This window comes from Macrobrachium nipponense, chromosome 8 (assembly GCF_015104395.2).
Source record: "Macrobrachium nipponense isolate FS-2020 chromosome 8, ASM1510439v2, whole genome shotgun sequence".
NCBI classification, from domain to species: Eukaryota; Metazoa; Arthropoda; class Malacostraca; order Decapoda; family Palaemonidae; genus Macrobrachium; species Macrobrachium nipponense.
This window is the reverse complement of record NC_087203.1, coordinates 44,527,971-44,543,231: the sequence shown is the minus strand read 5'-3', so window position 1 is coordinate 44,543,231 and position 15,261 is coordinate 44,527,971. Positions and strand designations below refer to the sequence as shown.

The 15,261-nt window shown below is 36.9% G+C and overlaps 1 protein-coding gene across 1 annotated transcript in view; it reads left to right on the top strand.

Annotated features, from left to right (window-relative positions):
- LOC135222720 (cortactin-binding protein 2-like) overlaps positions 1–15,261 on the top strand; it is a 144,048-nt gene that overhangs the window by 21,411 nt on the left and 107,376 nt on the right. The window contains 1 exon segment of the mRNA XM_064260926.1: positions 11,624–11,644. Coding sequence (XP_064116996.1) covers positions 11,624–11,644 — 21 coding nt within the window.

The window sequence follows — 15,261 nt, the reverse complement described above, 5'->3', positions numbered from 1 at the left end:
ATGCGTCGCCATCTGTAAAGAAGCAGATAGTGCAACACGGCAGACTTTGTCAGGTTGTTATCCCTACGAGAATAACATCAACAGCCTTGCATTTCTGGTAAGGTGCTGGCTTCGCATTCGAGATGCTCAGTGACGTCATAAACATGGCGACCGCCATGACGTCACTTCACAGCTGCGGCCTACACGGAGACATGCTTCCATTTTCATTTCGAGGTACAAGAGTACTTTACAACTATGCTTTTGGATTTGGAGATTTTTAATGCACATTGTTTTTGAGAGAAATTACAAGCGTTAGGAGATATAAGTCATATATGTAATGGAAAAGACACAAGTCTTTCCTCTGTATCCTTCCGCTTAGGCCTCAACAAGGCTAGGTGACTGGCTTAGAGGTCAGTGCATTCTCCTGCCAATCCTGGAAGACTAGGGACTTCGTAGCTGATCCTCGAGCCAAGAGGAGAAGTTTCTTCTCCATCTCCGAGCCAGGATTGTTACATCCCTATTATGTGAAAGCACAAGAAGTAGTTGCAATTATCGAACAAGTGAATGATGGAAGCTTAGTCTAGTGTGGCTGCTGTGAAGAGTTGGAAAAGGCTAGAATCAGGGACTTCGTGACTGATCCTCATGCCAAGAGGAGAAGAAGAATTTCTTCTTCATCTTCGAGCCAGGACTGTCACATCCTTGTAAAGTAGAAATGCCACAGAAGGTTGGGTCTCATGATCTTGGCTGCAAGAGTACCATCTACAGCCTCGCGCTTCCATCAAGCATGATGACGTCATAGCCAAAACCGCTTGCAAAATGGTCGTAGTCATGATGTCACAGCCTACTGATTCTCGATTTACTTTGCTGACTTGGAACCAAATACGCTTTCTGACTCATTGGTACACACAGTAATGAAGAGTAAACAAGATCTAGAGGTGAAAATTGCTAAGCAAGACAAAAAGAAAAGGCGTGATTCGTCTTCTTCCTCTAGATGGTGTCATAGCTAAGTTTGATGGTGTCACTGTGTGTACCAGTCAAGTGTTGGAGGGTATGGGATTTCGTGACTGATCCTCGGGACAAGAGGAGAAGAGTAAATTCTTCTTCATCTTCGAACCAGGACTGTCACAGCCCAATCAGCAAGAAAGCCAAGAAGTCAGTGGCTGGTAAGCTCAAAGCAAGTGGACGAAGCCGTTTACAAGTGTCCGAACGAGCGAAAGCGTCGATTGTCGCTGGGCTAGCGGCCGACGCGGAGTTGCCAGTGGTGACTACAAAGAGTCTAAGAGAGACTACAATGCCATTGGTGAACTTGAGACATATGCCGATGCTTTTACAAATGTTTTCCATGGACTCTAGATGTCAGAGTAATGCAGTATGATAAAATTGCTCTCATATTTGTATATAGGATTGCAAATAGATACCTTCTCAAATCCTACTGACTATTCGAGATCGAGCCATCAGTGGTCATTAAAGATCAAAGATGCCGCGGCTGTATGGTCGGACAGCCATGATGCACCCGGACGTTTGTCAGAGGGTAGGAGTGAGTTAAAGTCTCCTGTGGCTGAACACAGTGCATTAGAATCGGAGGAAAGAGAAAACCAAGAGTTTTCTGGCTTTGTATTTGATTAGCCAATTCATGAACACAGTGCATTAGAATCGGAGGAAAGAGAAAACCAAGAGTTTTCTGGCTTTGTATTTAATTAGTCAATTCAATTCAATAACCTTTTGGGGAGCACGGAGACACCTGCCAGCATGCTTCCCCCCGGGGATTGACATGGTGTTTGGTTTGAAAAAGGATACGAAAGTGTATGAATTACCTTGTTCAAGTCATGTAGAGTCCGTTTTACAACATGTAAAATGCACGGATTGATGGAAGGATATGGATACCTCTTAGTAATTGTATACAGCCTGAACGGTGGGAATTAGCATACTTTGGGTTGACCCCAGAGAACTTCAAACCTTTACAGGTAAGAAGAATTCTCATGTTGGTATAATCTGGTTTCTTCTTATAAGAATATTGACCAAATGCTTTGACTCTTACTCAAGAAGTTAAAGTTAATCGAAAGATTGGTTCCTTCGAAAGTACTGTAGAACCATTCTTCTTAATGGCTAATTGGGTCATACTTTTTAGCCTAACTAGTGGTTATATTCGTAGCCTATTCCAGCCAGTCCGAGTCTACTGCTACTATCTTAGTTAATCTGAGTTGTAGTTCTTAGCTTAGACTGTCCGAACTAACTGGTTTGGGTATGCTTGTGCTGGCTTAGACTAGCTAATGGTTGCGGTTTAGTTTTCGAACCTGCATTTACTATCTTGGATTAGTCTGAGTGGTACAATTCTTAGTTAGCTTAGCCGGGTCAGCTTAGCCTAACTCATAGGTTAGATGGTTCCGACATACATGTCGTACATGTCAACCAGCCTAGCAGTGGGATGATGACTTAACATGGTCTGGCTGCTTGAACATGCCTTTTCTATCTTAGATTGGGCAAATTAGTAAGGTTATAAGTATAGCCAAGCATAGGCTAGTGCCTAGGCTACCCATTCGAAACACTTTTACCAGCTCAGTTTAGAAGGTTGTGGTTGTAGCCTAGCATGTATAGCCCAAACTTTCTAGAATGACTTAACTCTAACCTAAGTCATTTAGTTTCTAGATTAAGCTTGTCTATACTAGCCTAGCCTAGTTAAGAGTACATCTCTGATGGACTTAACGTACCCTAAGTGATGGAGGAGTTAGCCTAGCCTAATTGAAAGTTAACATAGCCTAACCTAAGCAAACCAGGGTCCTAGCCTAATTGGAAGAGTTAACATAGCCTAACCTAACCAAACCAGGGTCCTAGCCTAATTAGGAGGGTTAACAGCCTAACCTAACCAAGCCAGGGTCAAACTGGTCTTGCCAACTTAAAATAAGTTAGTCAATTCTTAATTGACTATACCTACTAAGACTAGTCCAAGTGGTTGTTGGCTAGGTTAACCTAGAATCTGCAAATGGGTCTCTTTGATACCGGTCTAGTTTCCATATTGAAGCCATAAACCTAACATAGTGTGTTTGAGCTTCAGTTGGCTAGAGCAAGGCATTAGAACCTCATCATATCTGGAAGGGGAAGGTAGGGAGTTTCCCATTCTTCAAGAGTGAGGTGGGGTAAAGTGAAGTTGGGTACAGTTCTGGGCTAGGTTACTCGAGAATAGCACCATGGCGGTTTCTGGCAATATAGGATTTCCCTTTGGAGGGTAGCATGTGGAACATATGCCCGTATATTATAACAGGTCACCGCATAAGGTGTTTCGTGGTTCGGAAGTAACATTACTTGTGAAAAAAATTAGCCATGTCCTGTTAACAGATTAATTCTTTGGACAGGAGGATAATTAGGACGTGTCTGAATAGAATACAGGCAGTCCCCGGGTTACGAAGGGGGTTCCGTTCTTAAGACGCGTAGTAACCCAAAAATCGTCGTAAGCCGGAAAGACGTTCTTGAAAACATGTCCACAGGGAAAATTTCACTAACTTGCAATTTTTCTTAGGGCCGTATCTCTAAAATTATCACTAATTTACTTTTTTCCTGTGCAACACTGTGTATTCACAAATTACTGTATATTTTCATTAAAATACAAGAGAGAGAGAGAGAGAGAGAGAGAAAGAGAGAGAGAGAGAGAGAGAGAGAGAGAGAGAGAGAGAGAGAGAGAGATAACATAAAACCATTAAATTCGTTGACCATTGTATGGCATTGTTAAGCTCCGAGTGTTACTGGAGTTATGAGGTAGGGAAATTGATACAGAAAAAGACGAAGGGAAGAATTTTCTTTTGAAATTAGTTATCGTATTATTACTACTTCTATTATTATTATTATTATTATTGTTTGAAAATATAATAAACACGTGCATCTACCATAAAAATTCTCTCATCTCAGTAAGAAAGAGGAATTATCCTTACAAGTGAAATGGAAAGGTCATTTTCATCTCTTTAAAATACGACCATTATGAATTTTGTAATTTAAAGTTTTATTATTATTATTATTATTATTATTATTATTATTATTAAATAACTGAAATTATCAAAAAACATTTTACATACTAGTACCATAAAAATTCTTTCATCTCGGTAAAAGAGAGAGAGCGAAAGAGAGGGAGGGAGTTACCACTATGACACATTATTATCTTGTGTGGCAAAAAGAGAGAGAGAGAGAGTTAACCTTAATTAAAAGTGACATGGATAGATTAGTACGTATTGTATTTCTTTAAAATACTATCACATATGAATTTTGTAATTACAGTTATTATTATTATTATTATTATTATTATTATATTATATATTATTATTATTATTATTATTGAAAGTATTAAAAACAAATAGTACAAGTACATAAAAAATCTCGAGTCTCAGTAAATGAGAGAGGGAAGAGAGAGAGAGAGAGAGAGAGAAGTAGAGAGCGAGAGATAGAGAGAGAGAGAGAGAGAGAGAGAGAGAGAGAGAGAGAGAGAGGAAAATTTCATGAACACCTGATAGTAACACTGCAGCTCTTCCCCCTCCTGGCTGTCACAGAACTTGATATATCTTGACAGTTTTAGTACCTGGATCTTGAGAAAAGGTTACTGGAAGAAGACTGGGATTTCCTTCATTCTTTCATAATTTTTTAAATATAAGCTAAAATCTTACTAATTCACTATGGTATTTTCTTTAATGAATTGATATTATTGCTGTATAAATTAATATTAATAATTGAAAATAGTAAATCATTTATTTATCATACAAAAAAACATACAGAGAGAGAGAGAGAGAGAGAGAGAGAGAGAGAGGAGAGAGAGAGAGAGAGAGAGAGAGAGAGAGAGAGAGAAGAGAGAGAGAGAGATGAGGAGAGAGAGAGAGAGAAAGAAAAAATTATTATTTTTATTATGTGATATCATTTCAACTTATTAAACTTACAAATACAGTATTAATCAAAATTAATATTTGAAAATTAGTCAATCATTTTTGTATTATAAAAATGTATTTATTCATGAAAATAAACATCAAAATACACTAATTAGTGATTATTTTCATCGGAAAATACAAAGAGAGAGAGAGAGAGAGAGAGAGAGAGAGAGAGAGAGAGAGAGAGAGAGAGAGAGAGAGAGGAAAGAGAGAGGAGAGAGAGAGAGCGAGGAGAGAGAGAGAGAAACTGTGCTAAACTTTAAAGGATTCTTATCATAGTATGTGTTTTTTAAAAGCGTCGTTAACTCGGAGCGTCGGAAGCGTCAGCGTCGTAACCCAGGGCGGATTTGGCGGATTTTTCAATGAATATTTAAGAAAAAGCGTCGTAACCTCGGAACGTCGTAAGCCGGGGACCGCCTATATATTATCATAGGACATTCTTCTGGGGTTTTTCCTAAGATATAGTCCATATAATTGGAGAAGTTAAGTGTATCTTAGTTTTTACAAAAACACTGAGCTGTTTAATAGCTTTCCTAGGAATGAGGGCTGACTTGAATGATCGGATATTTTTTACGTGGCTAGGAACCAATTGGTTACCTAGCAACGGAACCTGCAGCTTATTGTGGGACCAGAACCTCACTATATCAATAATTTAATTACTATCATCAGAAATAAGTTTCTCTGATTCCACGTTGGGCGAGATGGGAGTTGGCCCTCGGACCATTGGTTTGGCAGATGAGTGCACAAACCACTCGTCCAGAGAGGAACTCGTGTAATGGAAAAACCATGTAAGAGCTGTCTCAGGGGTTTCACCCTTCGAGGAGCCTGAGGATTCCATTTGCGATACTGGAACATCTTAGAGGTTACGCAAACTCTAGGTTCTACATGTTCCTCCATGTCCCGAATGGAAGGATGGGTTCCAGTAATTAAGGAGGACCCAGGATGAGTGACTGATAAAGTTTATCGTAGCACAATCATCGCTACCAGGTTCGTGTTAGGAAGAGGCACCACCGATAGGTAGAATTAATATCTCAAGGCCTGGAGGTTGCCCAGTATCCCTTTTTGAACTAATAGTTTCAAGATTTTGGGTGTAGAGTGTCACCTCGGGCGTAACACGACTCCAGAGGTCGTTAGCTCACATATACAGAATGACTCTTTGGCCGTGACTGCCTGTATAGTGGAGGTTTCTGTCCATTAAAGGCATTCGGTCAGTAGACATTGATCTGGTGGAGAGGTTGTCAGAACAGGGAGGTCCATCTGTAATGACATGTATGGTGATATACATTGGACTGGTGATTGGCATGTGAATATCACTTCACACTGAGTAATCTTCAGATGAATCAGGAGCAGTGAACTGGCTGGGGCACATAAGAACTCCGATCTGATAAGTGAAAACATACCCTGTATCAGAGTAGACTTGATGGATTACCACCAGGCACATACATCAGTCACGTTACAGGAAACTGACCATGGATGGAGGTCTTCCTCTGACCTTGGTAGAGTGAGAGTACTCAATAACCAGGTTTTTTATGTAGACTCAAAAGTAGTTAGGAACATCAGTTCCAATTTGACCCAGAATCCAGGATAATGAGTCAATGCAGCACAGGTCATGATGACAGGTACATTTCTTAGTCACGCTCAGTACGGTGGGAGTATGTGTGAGGGACCTTCAGCAGGGCTGGCTTTGACTTGTCAGAGTACTCTGTGGTTATAGAAAGAACTACGTCACCTAGAACATAAAGGGTAGATGTAAAGGAACAGGCCAAACAGGCGATTGGTCAAGCCTACTCCTTGTTTGTCAAGTTGTACCAATGAGGTTATACAGAAGAGAAGGTCATCAGAGGAATATGGGCCTTCTGGCATTTAAGAACGTATGTGTTAAAATGATCGTGACGGTTAGTCTGTGACTGTATCGAAGCTCAAAATTGAGCAATGTTAAAGAAGTGTCTGTCTGTTCATTGAAATTTGAGAGTGGGTTCTTTGTTATGAAAAACCACTTTCAATGTCCTGTATATATATAAGGTTGCCCAGAGGTCCTTGGACACAATTTCCTTGGGTCCTTTGGTGGCTGCTCAACAAATGGTGTAACTCATCCAGTACCCCTGGCGGGTCAGTTGCTATCTTGTCTAAGATGATGGTATGAATGCGAGTTCACTGGCCTCTTTCCTTTTCAAATTTCTGTCTCCTTCTTTACTTAGGGCAGTAATAAGAGAGTACCATCATAAGCTGGAACAGACAAAGTACAGGTGAGTGAAGTGGCCATACTGTTAGGGTTAGTATCAGTAAGATACCTATCAGTAGCAGGACATTCCTCTCTTTAGAAAGGGGGAGGGGAAATTATAACAAACCTACATGAGTGGATGAATTGGTTTGGTAGGAGAACAGATCTTCTTATCTTCCTCGGACGCAATGAACTATGACGTTGTGTAGAACCCAGAAGTCTGACTATGATATTCATATATGTCTTAGATTCGGAAATACTGGTCAGTTGTTTCAAAGAATTCTGGTATTCAGAAAACTGATCAAAGGTGGCAAACTCCCAGTTGGTTAATAGTACTTACCTCCCACCAAGAGTAAGTCTATCCTAATGTTAAGACCGAAGGTTTGTTTCGTATATGAACATTTGACAAATTTTTAACCAATTTGTATTTTTCATAACTTACAAACCTGAGGTCTTAACATACAAAGGCCCCCCTCTAACCACCCCTCTATCAACTAACCTGGGTTGGAAGAATAACTAACGGTCACGAGTTAATGAGGGGTATGTGGGTCCTTACTTTTAATGCTTTGGGTGCATTAAAAACTCTGTAAACTGGATTCGTATAGCATTTTTCATCAAAATAAACCTTCAAATATTGATTACTTTGCATTTTTGGAGTCTTATCTCTGTTGCCAGATTGGTGTTGTAAGCATCGTAACCCATGAACATGCGCCGTAAACCTGGAAATAATTTCTGATAAATGTAATTGAAAAGCGTAACCTCAATATGTCGTAAGCCAAACCCGTCGTAAGCCGGGGACTGCCGTATTATTTACTAAAGTGTGATGTCTATGGATTAACTACTACTCTACTTCATGGCATGCACATAATATTATATTAACCATTACTCCTTTGTAGGTAGACTGGCAACCATTCCCTTTGGCTGGGTTTTTCATGTCCAGAAAATCTGGTAAATGAAGTTAATTTATCAAGTGTTCAAAAGGATAAAGATTTGATACAAGGCATTCAATCAGTTTCTGAGGATCATAGAAATTTTATTATTTGTGGAATCTTCCACTCTTTTCTGTATTTCATAATTCTTTACAGTAGTTGGTTGAATAAATTATAGTAAATAAGAATTCAATCTGTAAGTTTTAATCCATTCAAATGACAGTATGTACATTACATCTTCCTTATGTGAATGAAAATTTACTAGTACTTTCCTAAGGAAATCTAGCTAGTTTTGCTTTAAATATGTATAATCTGATGACCGAAAACAGAATTAGAAATAAATATTAAATACTTCTTAAACTCCCCTGGCACCCCCTCTTACTTTTTGTTTTATGGAAATAAGAGGTAGAAGTGATTATGTCAGTCACAGACATGCAAGGATTGAACTGTTTTTAGATAGATAACTGATTGTATGTAGTCTTAACTTTTCATTATTTGTAAAGGATTCAAAATCCTTTTGAACACCTTTTAGGTCTCCTGAATGTCATCATTCACACAACATCCTCTTAGATAGCATGAAGTCTTGTTTCTTTTAACACAGTATCATTTCACTGCTATTCTTAGTATGCATAATGTAAATATTAAGGGAAATGTGTAAAATAGGACTTTGTGCATGTCAGTTAAATATTGAATTTTTCCCGTTTCCAGACCTGCTACTCAAAATTAGCCATTTTTGGGGTCATGAATTTGTTCCAGCTGCTTTATGCGGAAATAGAGATGCATAGAGGTCATTATAACAGTAATTGATGATTTCTGACAGACTCTTGATGTTACCTGATGAGCAGCAAATAGAACCATTCCTACTTTTAGAATTAAATGTTCTTGTGACTGAGCCATGTCTAGGTAGGGTCTTGCAGTGGCCAGAGCCATTCCAGCTTCTATAGCAAGTGACACTGGCTTGAGCTGCTAACCAGAGCCATTCTGATGACCTGGCCACCTTCAAAGGTGCTCCAGATTTCATGACCATTCCCACTGTAATATCCAAAGCTGCAACCAGATAAGTCTTAGCCAAAGCTGCTCTAGTAACTAGAGTATGATTAGAGCATCTGTAGTAACTTGGATACTAGCAGCTTCTTTAGAAGAGTCCTCAGGGAAGAGAGATTTTCTTTCTGAAATGAGGGTGTGGATTCAACCTGAGGTCTCTCTCTCCTGTTGATGTCAAAGAGAATTCAGGCTATCTGGACAAAATAGCTGCTGTTTAGACTAGCTATGTTCTCATGAATATCACAAGTCTTCAACATTCAGCTTTTTCCTGTGGTCCTTCTCTTTTCCTTCTTGGAATAACTCCTCCATGGAGTAGAACTGGAAATGTAATAAGTCCTACAGTTGTGTAGCAGACAGTCGAAGATCTGTCTTTTTTTTGAAGATCCACACATATAATATTTTTATTGAAACAAAGTTTATTGTGTCATTAGCAGTCTGAGTGCACAGGAACAGAATTCATCTTTGCAGATACTTTACATAGATGTTTGGCTCATTGCACAAATCCAGAAATTCTGTAAACAACTATTGGCTGATGCCTGTTGCCACCAAGTACCTTGTGTTATTTTTATCTCAACTCTAGCTAGCGCCAGAGAATTTATCCTTATGTTAAGACCGAAGGTTTGTTAGTTATGAAAAATACAAATTTATTTTAGATTTGTCATATTTCCCATCAGCTTGAGGTTCATGCAAGATCCTTGTGAGAGGGTGGTCAGTTTTCCAAAGGCGTATATTTACTGACATTTTATGTTACCTTTACTGGTGTTCTGTCACTTGGATACAGTTCCTTATCTGAATGTCTATCATCTTGAAAGCAAGGCCAATCCTTTACTTCTCACTTTAGTCAGGGTTCTAACAGCTTGATTTCGCCCTACCTACGTTGAGTTTCTTGCACAGTAAGTGAAGATTTTGCTGTGAAATGAAGTGAAATAAATGTAATTTTCTATTGTAAAAAATTCCTATACAAGCCTTTTACTTGGTAACCTTCTTGTAGAACATAATTTCCTTCCTGTCTGTCCCATGTTATCTCTTTCAAAGGTGAAACTGAATGAAATGCAAGCTGGTTTGACAGCTGGAAACTGGGTTTGCCCATTTCATTTGCTGTGTGCACTTCAGTGATTCTTCTTTCGGAGAATTGTTCTATGGCACACCTAGTGATAAAGGAAAATGGTCATGTGTGTCGCATTTGTATGAAAAACAAACATTGAACTTAGATTGTCATCTCTTCCATGGCCTTTTCATGTATGGCGTTTCAACTTTACCTCATTGCAATTTTCAACTCTAGAAAACTAGAAATATAGGCAAGTCATATATATATGTGTCTAAAAATTTTACTCTGGTCTCCATAAAATATAATTATAAATGCACGGGTAAAATGTAGTAGTAAATCTTGAGGTGCTTATGGGAAAATTACAAATTTAACGTGAGTACAGTAAGAATTAAAAAAAAGTTATTGATAAAAAGAAATCTGTCATCAAAATGATATACTTTTGTCCTAAAATGTTTCTGTACTCTGGTTTGTGGAATATTAAGTTCTGAAGTACTTCAATGGCTTAATAATGTTAATGTTTTTGTTTATAAAATTCTTAATTAAATATGGAGGTGATAATCAGATATTAATATGTAGACAAAATTTTCATTATACGTAATAGTGAAGATAAGAATTAAAGCGTCCAGGTTCGTAAAAGAATTGAGGAGTAATTTAATTAGAAGTGTAAATGTTGTAAAAGTGGATAGAAGTGGACATTAGGTCTACTGGAGATATATTTACCCTGCAAGATATATGGAGATCAATGATCAATGTACAGATCAGAGCAACGCAGATGCGTGTATGGATACTCAAGTCAGTGTGAAGAGTCAGATGAATGTTTTATTATTGATCTACATGATGCAAATACAATAAGCATGTTGTCATGAATGTAAATTTAGTATCCTTTGTTCCCCTATTTGATAATACTCAAAAGATAAGTTTTTACAAAGATTATATTTATATCTGATATTAGAAATACAGAAAAAAATCTGAGGCTCAGATCAGTTATGTGAAACTTTTTAGATCATAGTCCATTTTAACGAAGACTTGTAAATGAAGCAACAGTTTGGAACTGCAGAACTTGTTGAATCACTAAATGGAAGTATTCTCAAACCCAGTTCATGTGATAAGCTATTTTGTAAACTCGTATGTAGATTTGCTAGGATGATAAACATAATCCACTCTCTTCAGATGTATGTATACATGAAAAATGTATTTATATGAATTGTTTGTGGTGTCATTCCTTATTTCTGTTGTCACTCATGCAATGCAAGTAATGTAACCAGTTTGACCCAAGTGGTTACGTACCTTCTAAAATGTGTTTGAGCCTTCACCTAATCAACCATCATAATTAAACTTAAATGAGCACTGTACTGTACTTCTTGCTTCTCAATAATCTTTTTCTGTATAATAATGTAGGAGGTTAGAAAGTGTCGAATTCCACCTTTGGCAGTCACTAACACTATTGTAAACGTATAATTAATAATGTACTTTAAGTAATGGTATGTTTGGGTTATTTCAGCCTGAGTTGAGGATGGTTAAGGTTGGAAAGAAGTTCTGTTGATTTTTTTCTCTTAGTTGGCAGATGCGTGATTTACTTGCACACATTATACTCTTAATTTTATAGTGATCATATCGCCTCTTTTCACTTAGTTTGCTACTTTGCTTGACGTTTTTATAAATACATAGATTATTTTTTCTCTCTCACTGTCTGGCTCTGGTCTTGAAAATATTTTGAAAGCCAAATGTTTGACATTGAAGCTGTTGCATTAGACAAGTAGTTTTTCATTATGCCAATGCAGATGTATATCATTAGATTAGAGCTCTTGTTATGATTTATATTTTTAATTGGGAAAAGAGACTCCGGTGTATCATTTACTAAAGAAGCACTAGGAATTTTGTAGAAATATGTATGCATGGTAGTTTTGTACATAAGTAGATGTATTGGTATGAAGTCTTCAGTATCCTATAAACAGAATGCTCCAAACACAAATGTTTCCAACATTATTTAGGAGGTTGAGTCTACCTTTGTAACTTGATTTGATATGTACAGTAGTTTACCTTGGTGGACCATAATTTTGTGACAGGCTAAGTTAAGTGAAAATAATTCTCATGTAAATGCTTCCTAATGTGACCAGCCTGTAAAAAAAGTAAGTCTAGGATGGTAATATTAACATAATTGGTCGTTTCATATTCCTGTTCGTTTCGTGAAGTAAAAATCATGTGAATGGGAATCCATATAAAAGGTCATAATTTATTAAATTAACAAGTTTATGTACAGTGCTTGGAAACATTTGTTTCTGTATATGTACAAAAATAAGGAATATTGCAAGGTTTAGTTTTCCATTTGTAATTACTCTGATTTGGAACCCTATTAATCTGTCTGCTTGCAGTCACCTAACTGCATGAAGGAAAGGTTTTATATTTTTATAATTTTGTTGTATAAAGCATAGTGATTGTACTGTATAATGTATTACTCCAGATAACAAGAGTTGACATTAAAATAGAACAGTTTTTAACCTTGGCACAGCATATAGCAACTGTGGTGGTCTTTCTGGTCACATACAGATTGGCAGCTGCTAATTGTCCCTTTTGAGCGTGGAATCTTGTTGTTTTGTCTTTGTTGGGTTCTGGTTACCCAGTGTGTATCAGCCAGTGTGCATGGTCCATTCTGGGAAGAAGTTGTTTTAGCATGCCTCTCCCCTGTTTTAAAACCTTACTTTACTATACTTTACCAAGTGAAATTTTGATTCATGTTTTCTAGAGTAAAGGTTATGAGGAATGACATAGCCAGTTTTACTGTACTGAAATATAGATGTACTACATAGGCTTTTTCCTAGTTGATTATTGTGGTTCCAGCTCTGCTAGGATTTGGGTAGGTTATTGGTAATGGAATTAGGTACAGACACCTTTTTAAGATTATTATGAAATGTATGAAATAGAACAGCAAGGCTTTTTATCTAGATAACGGAATCATGAATTATTGTTCAGGATATTTTCAATGGCAGCGCTAGTCTATGTCGTGTAAAAAATTTTATGTAAATTTTATTAAACATATTAAGCATATATTGAAGTTCAAAGAGCTTTTATGCTAAAAATGTTCTCTTTAAAGATACTTTTTTTTTTTCCAAATTTTCAGATGATTTATTAACCATAGGAGAGTTTGGATATATTTTGTGCATTAATAACACGACCTACATGGAGTTTCAGTTTTATTTTGTTGGGTGTGCTATTTATAAGTTCACACTTTGTTTACACAGGCTGTACGTATTTGTTATTGCAAAGGCTTATTAAAGTGGCTTTGTTTACATCTGATCAGTTGATTTAATCACAATGATGTAGTTTTGGGAAGTGACAAAAGCTTTGTATTTAGGTGTTTTGTAACTGTCAGTGTGCTTGATATTGTTGCAAAGTGTGTGAAAGAGATGAACCTGTTTCTCATTACACCTTTCTTGCAGTAATGATTACTGTACACTAATGTCTGTAACTTAATTTTCTTATTATATTATTATGAAATGGTTCAAGTTAGTAGCAATAACTTCAATGAATTACTTGTAGGGAACAACAAAAAACACTAAAATATAATTGTTTCAACAAATAAAATCAAGTTAATACGGTCAAAAGTAAGGTTAATTTGATCAAGATAAAATAGGCTTCTTGTCTCTCTCAGCTTTTGTCATCTGCAATCGATTAGACATCATATCAGGCGACCTGACCATATGTAAAGAGAGGGTTATTATTATTTCACTCTCAATTCATGTTTAGCTTTCCAATCACTGTATACTATCATGTGGAATGGTGCCGTGATAGTCAAGTTGTTTTGGTATGGCTTAAGATGTACATTTCAAGGCTTGTCTAATTATATATATATATTATGTTAAAAGAACATTGCAAATAAGTATGCTCTCATTTCATTGTGAAATTCTACAATTCAAAAAGAGGAAAGTAAGAGGATATTTCTGTTCCTTACAGTGTGGAGAGAGTTTTAGCTTATTTCAGCCAAGAGTAGAATGCCATGAAACCTTTTTAGATTAAAATAATTGTTTTAAAACCACTATACATATGTTTATTATTGTGTCTTGCTAGTATTGCAATTGCAAAGACAGCATTATATTATAAGTATACAATGTGCCATCCTAAGGGGTGTTTTTCAACATGAGCACATATGCATTGCTTTCACCATGTGGTGGTATCATGTAACGTTTGAGTTGCAATGTCTGGGGAATCTTGCATGTTTTGGTTTTACTGTCTTTTGCCTCACTTGAAGGAAGTCTATATACAGTATGAACAGTTTTGCATATCGAGTTACATTTCATAATTCTGAGCTTACCTTTCATGATAAGAATTTTGCATTTTAGGGACTTGCATATTAACCCGTATTCCCCAAATTGCCATGTTCAAGTCATTGATGGTAGAGATCAAACATCCACAATCATGGCAAAGTTCAGACTGTGAAGTAGAGGGCTGTGATTAGCAGATCTCCATGGCACCTCAGTCAGGTTGTAGTCATATTCTCTCAGAGGAAAGATGACAAAACAGTGGCAGCCATGGCTATAGTGATCATGTACGTCGGTGGAAAAGAAATACATCTTTGAACATTTTCCATTTGTTATTCCGTCAATTTTTAAAAGAATGAGTCTCAGTACTTCCATTATAAAGATTGTCATTTTCTTATATATATATATAAAACCTATTATTGAAAATAATACTTCGGCAACAAGAAAATATACATAATGTGTAAAATCACTACCTCTAAGGGAGTTGTTCTAATGCAGTCATAAAAAGTTTCTGAATGATTCTGTGGTAATCTTGGTACTAATCGACCACATTCTTTGCTTTTAGCTTTTTTATTTATTTATTTTTTTTTATTTATTTTTTTTGTGTGACGCTTAGATTCCACATTCTGACACGTCATTTATCATCATCCATGTCATCTATCTTGGTGCTGTCTTTATTGACTGTTGTCCAAGACATGCTAGCCCTCAGGTGAACTCAAGAAATATACTCCTATAACAACTTGAACTTCTGCCACATGACTGTGTACTGTATTATCATGACGAGTAATATTATTCTTCTTCTTGACCATATTTTCTTACTGAGCAAGCAAAGGTCACAAATTTAAAATTAGTTCAGTAAGGTCACCAAGTTACTATTGTAGAC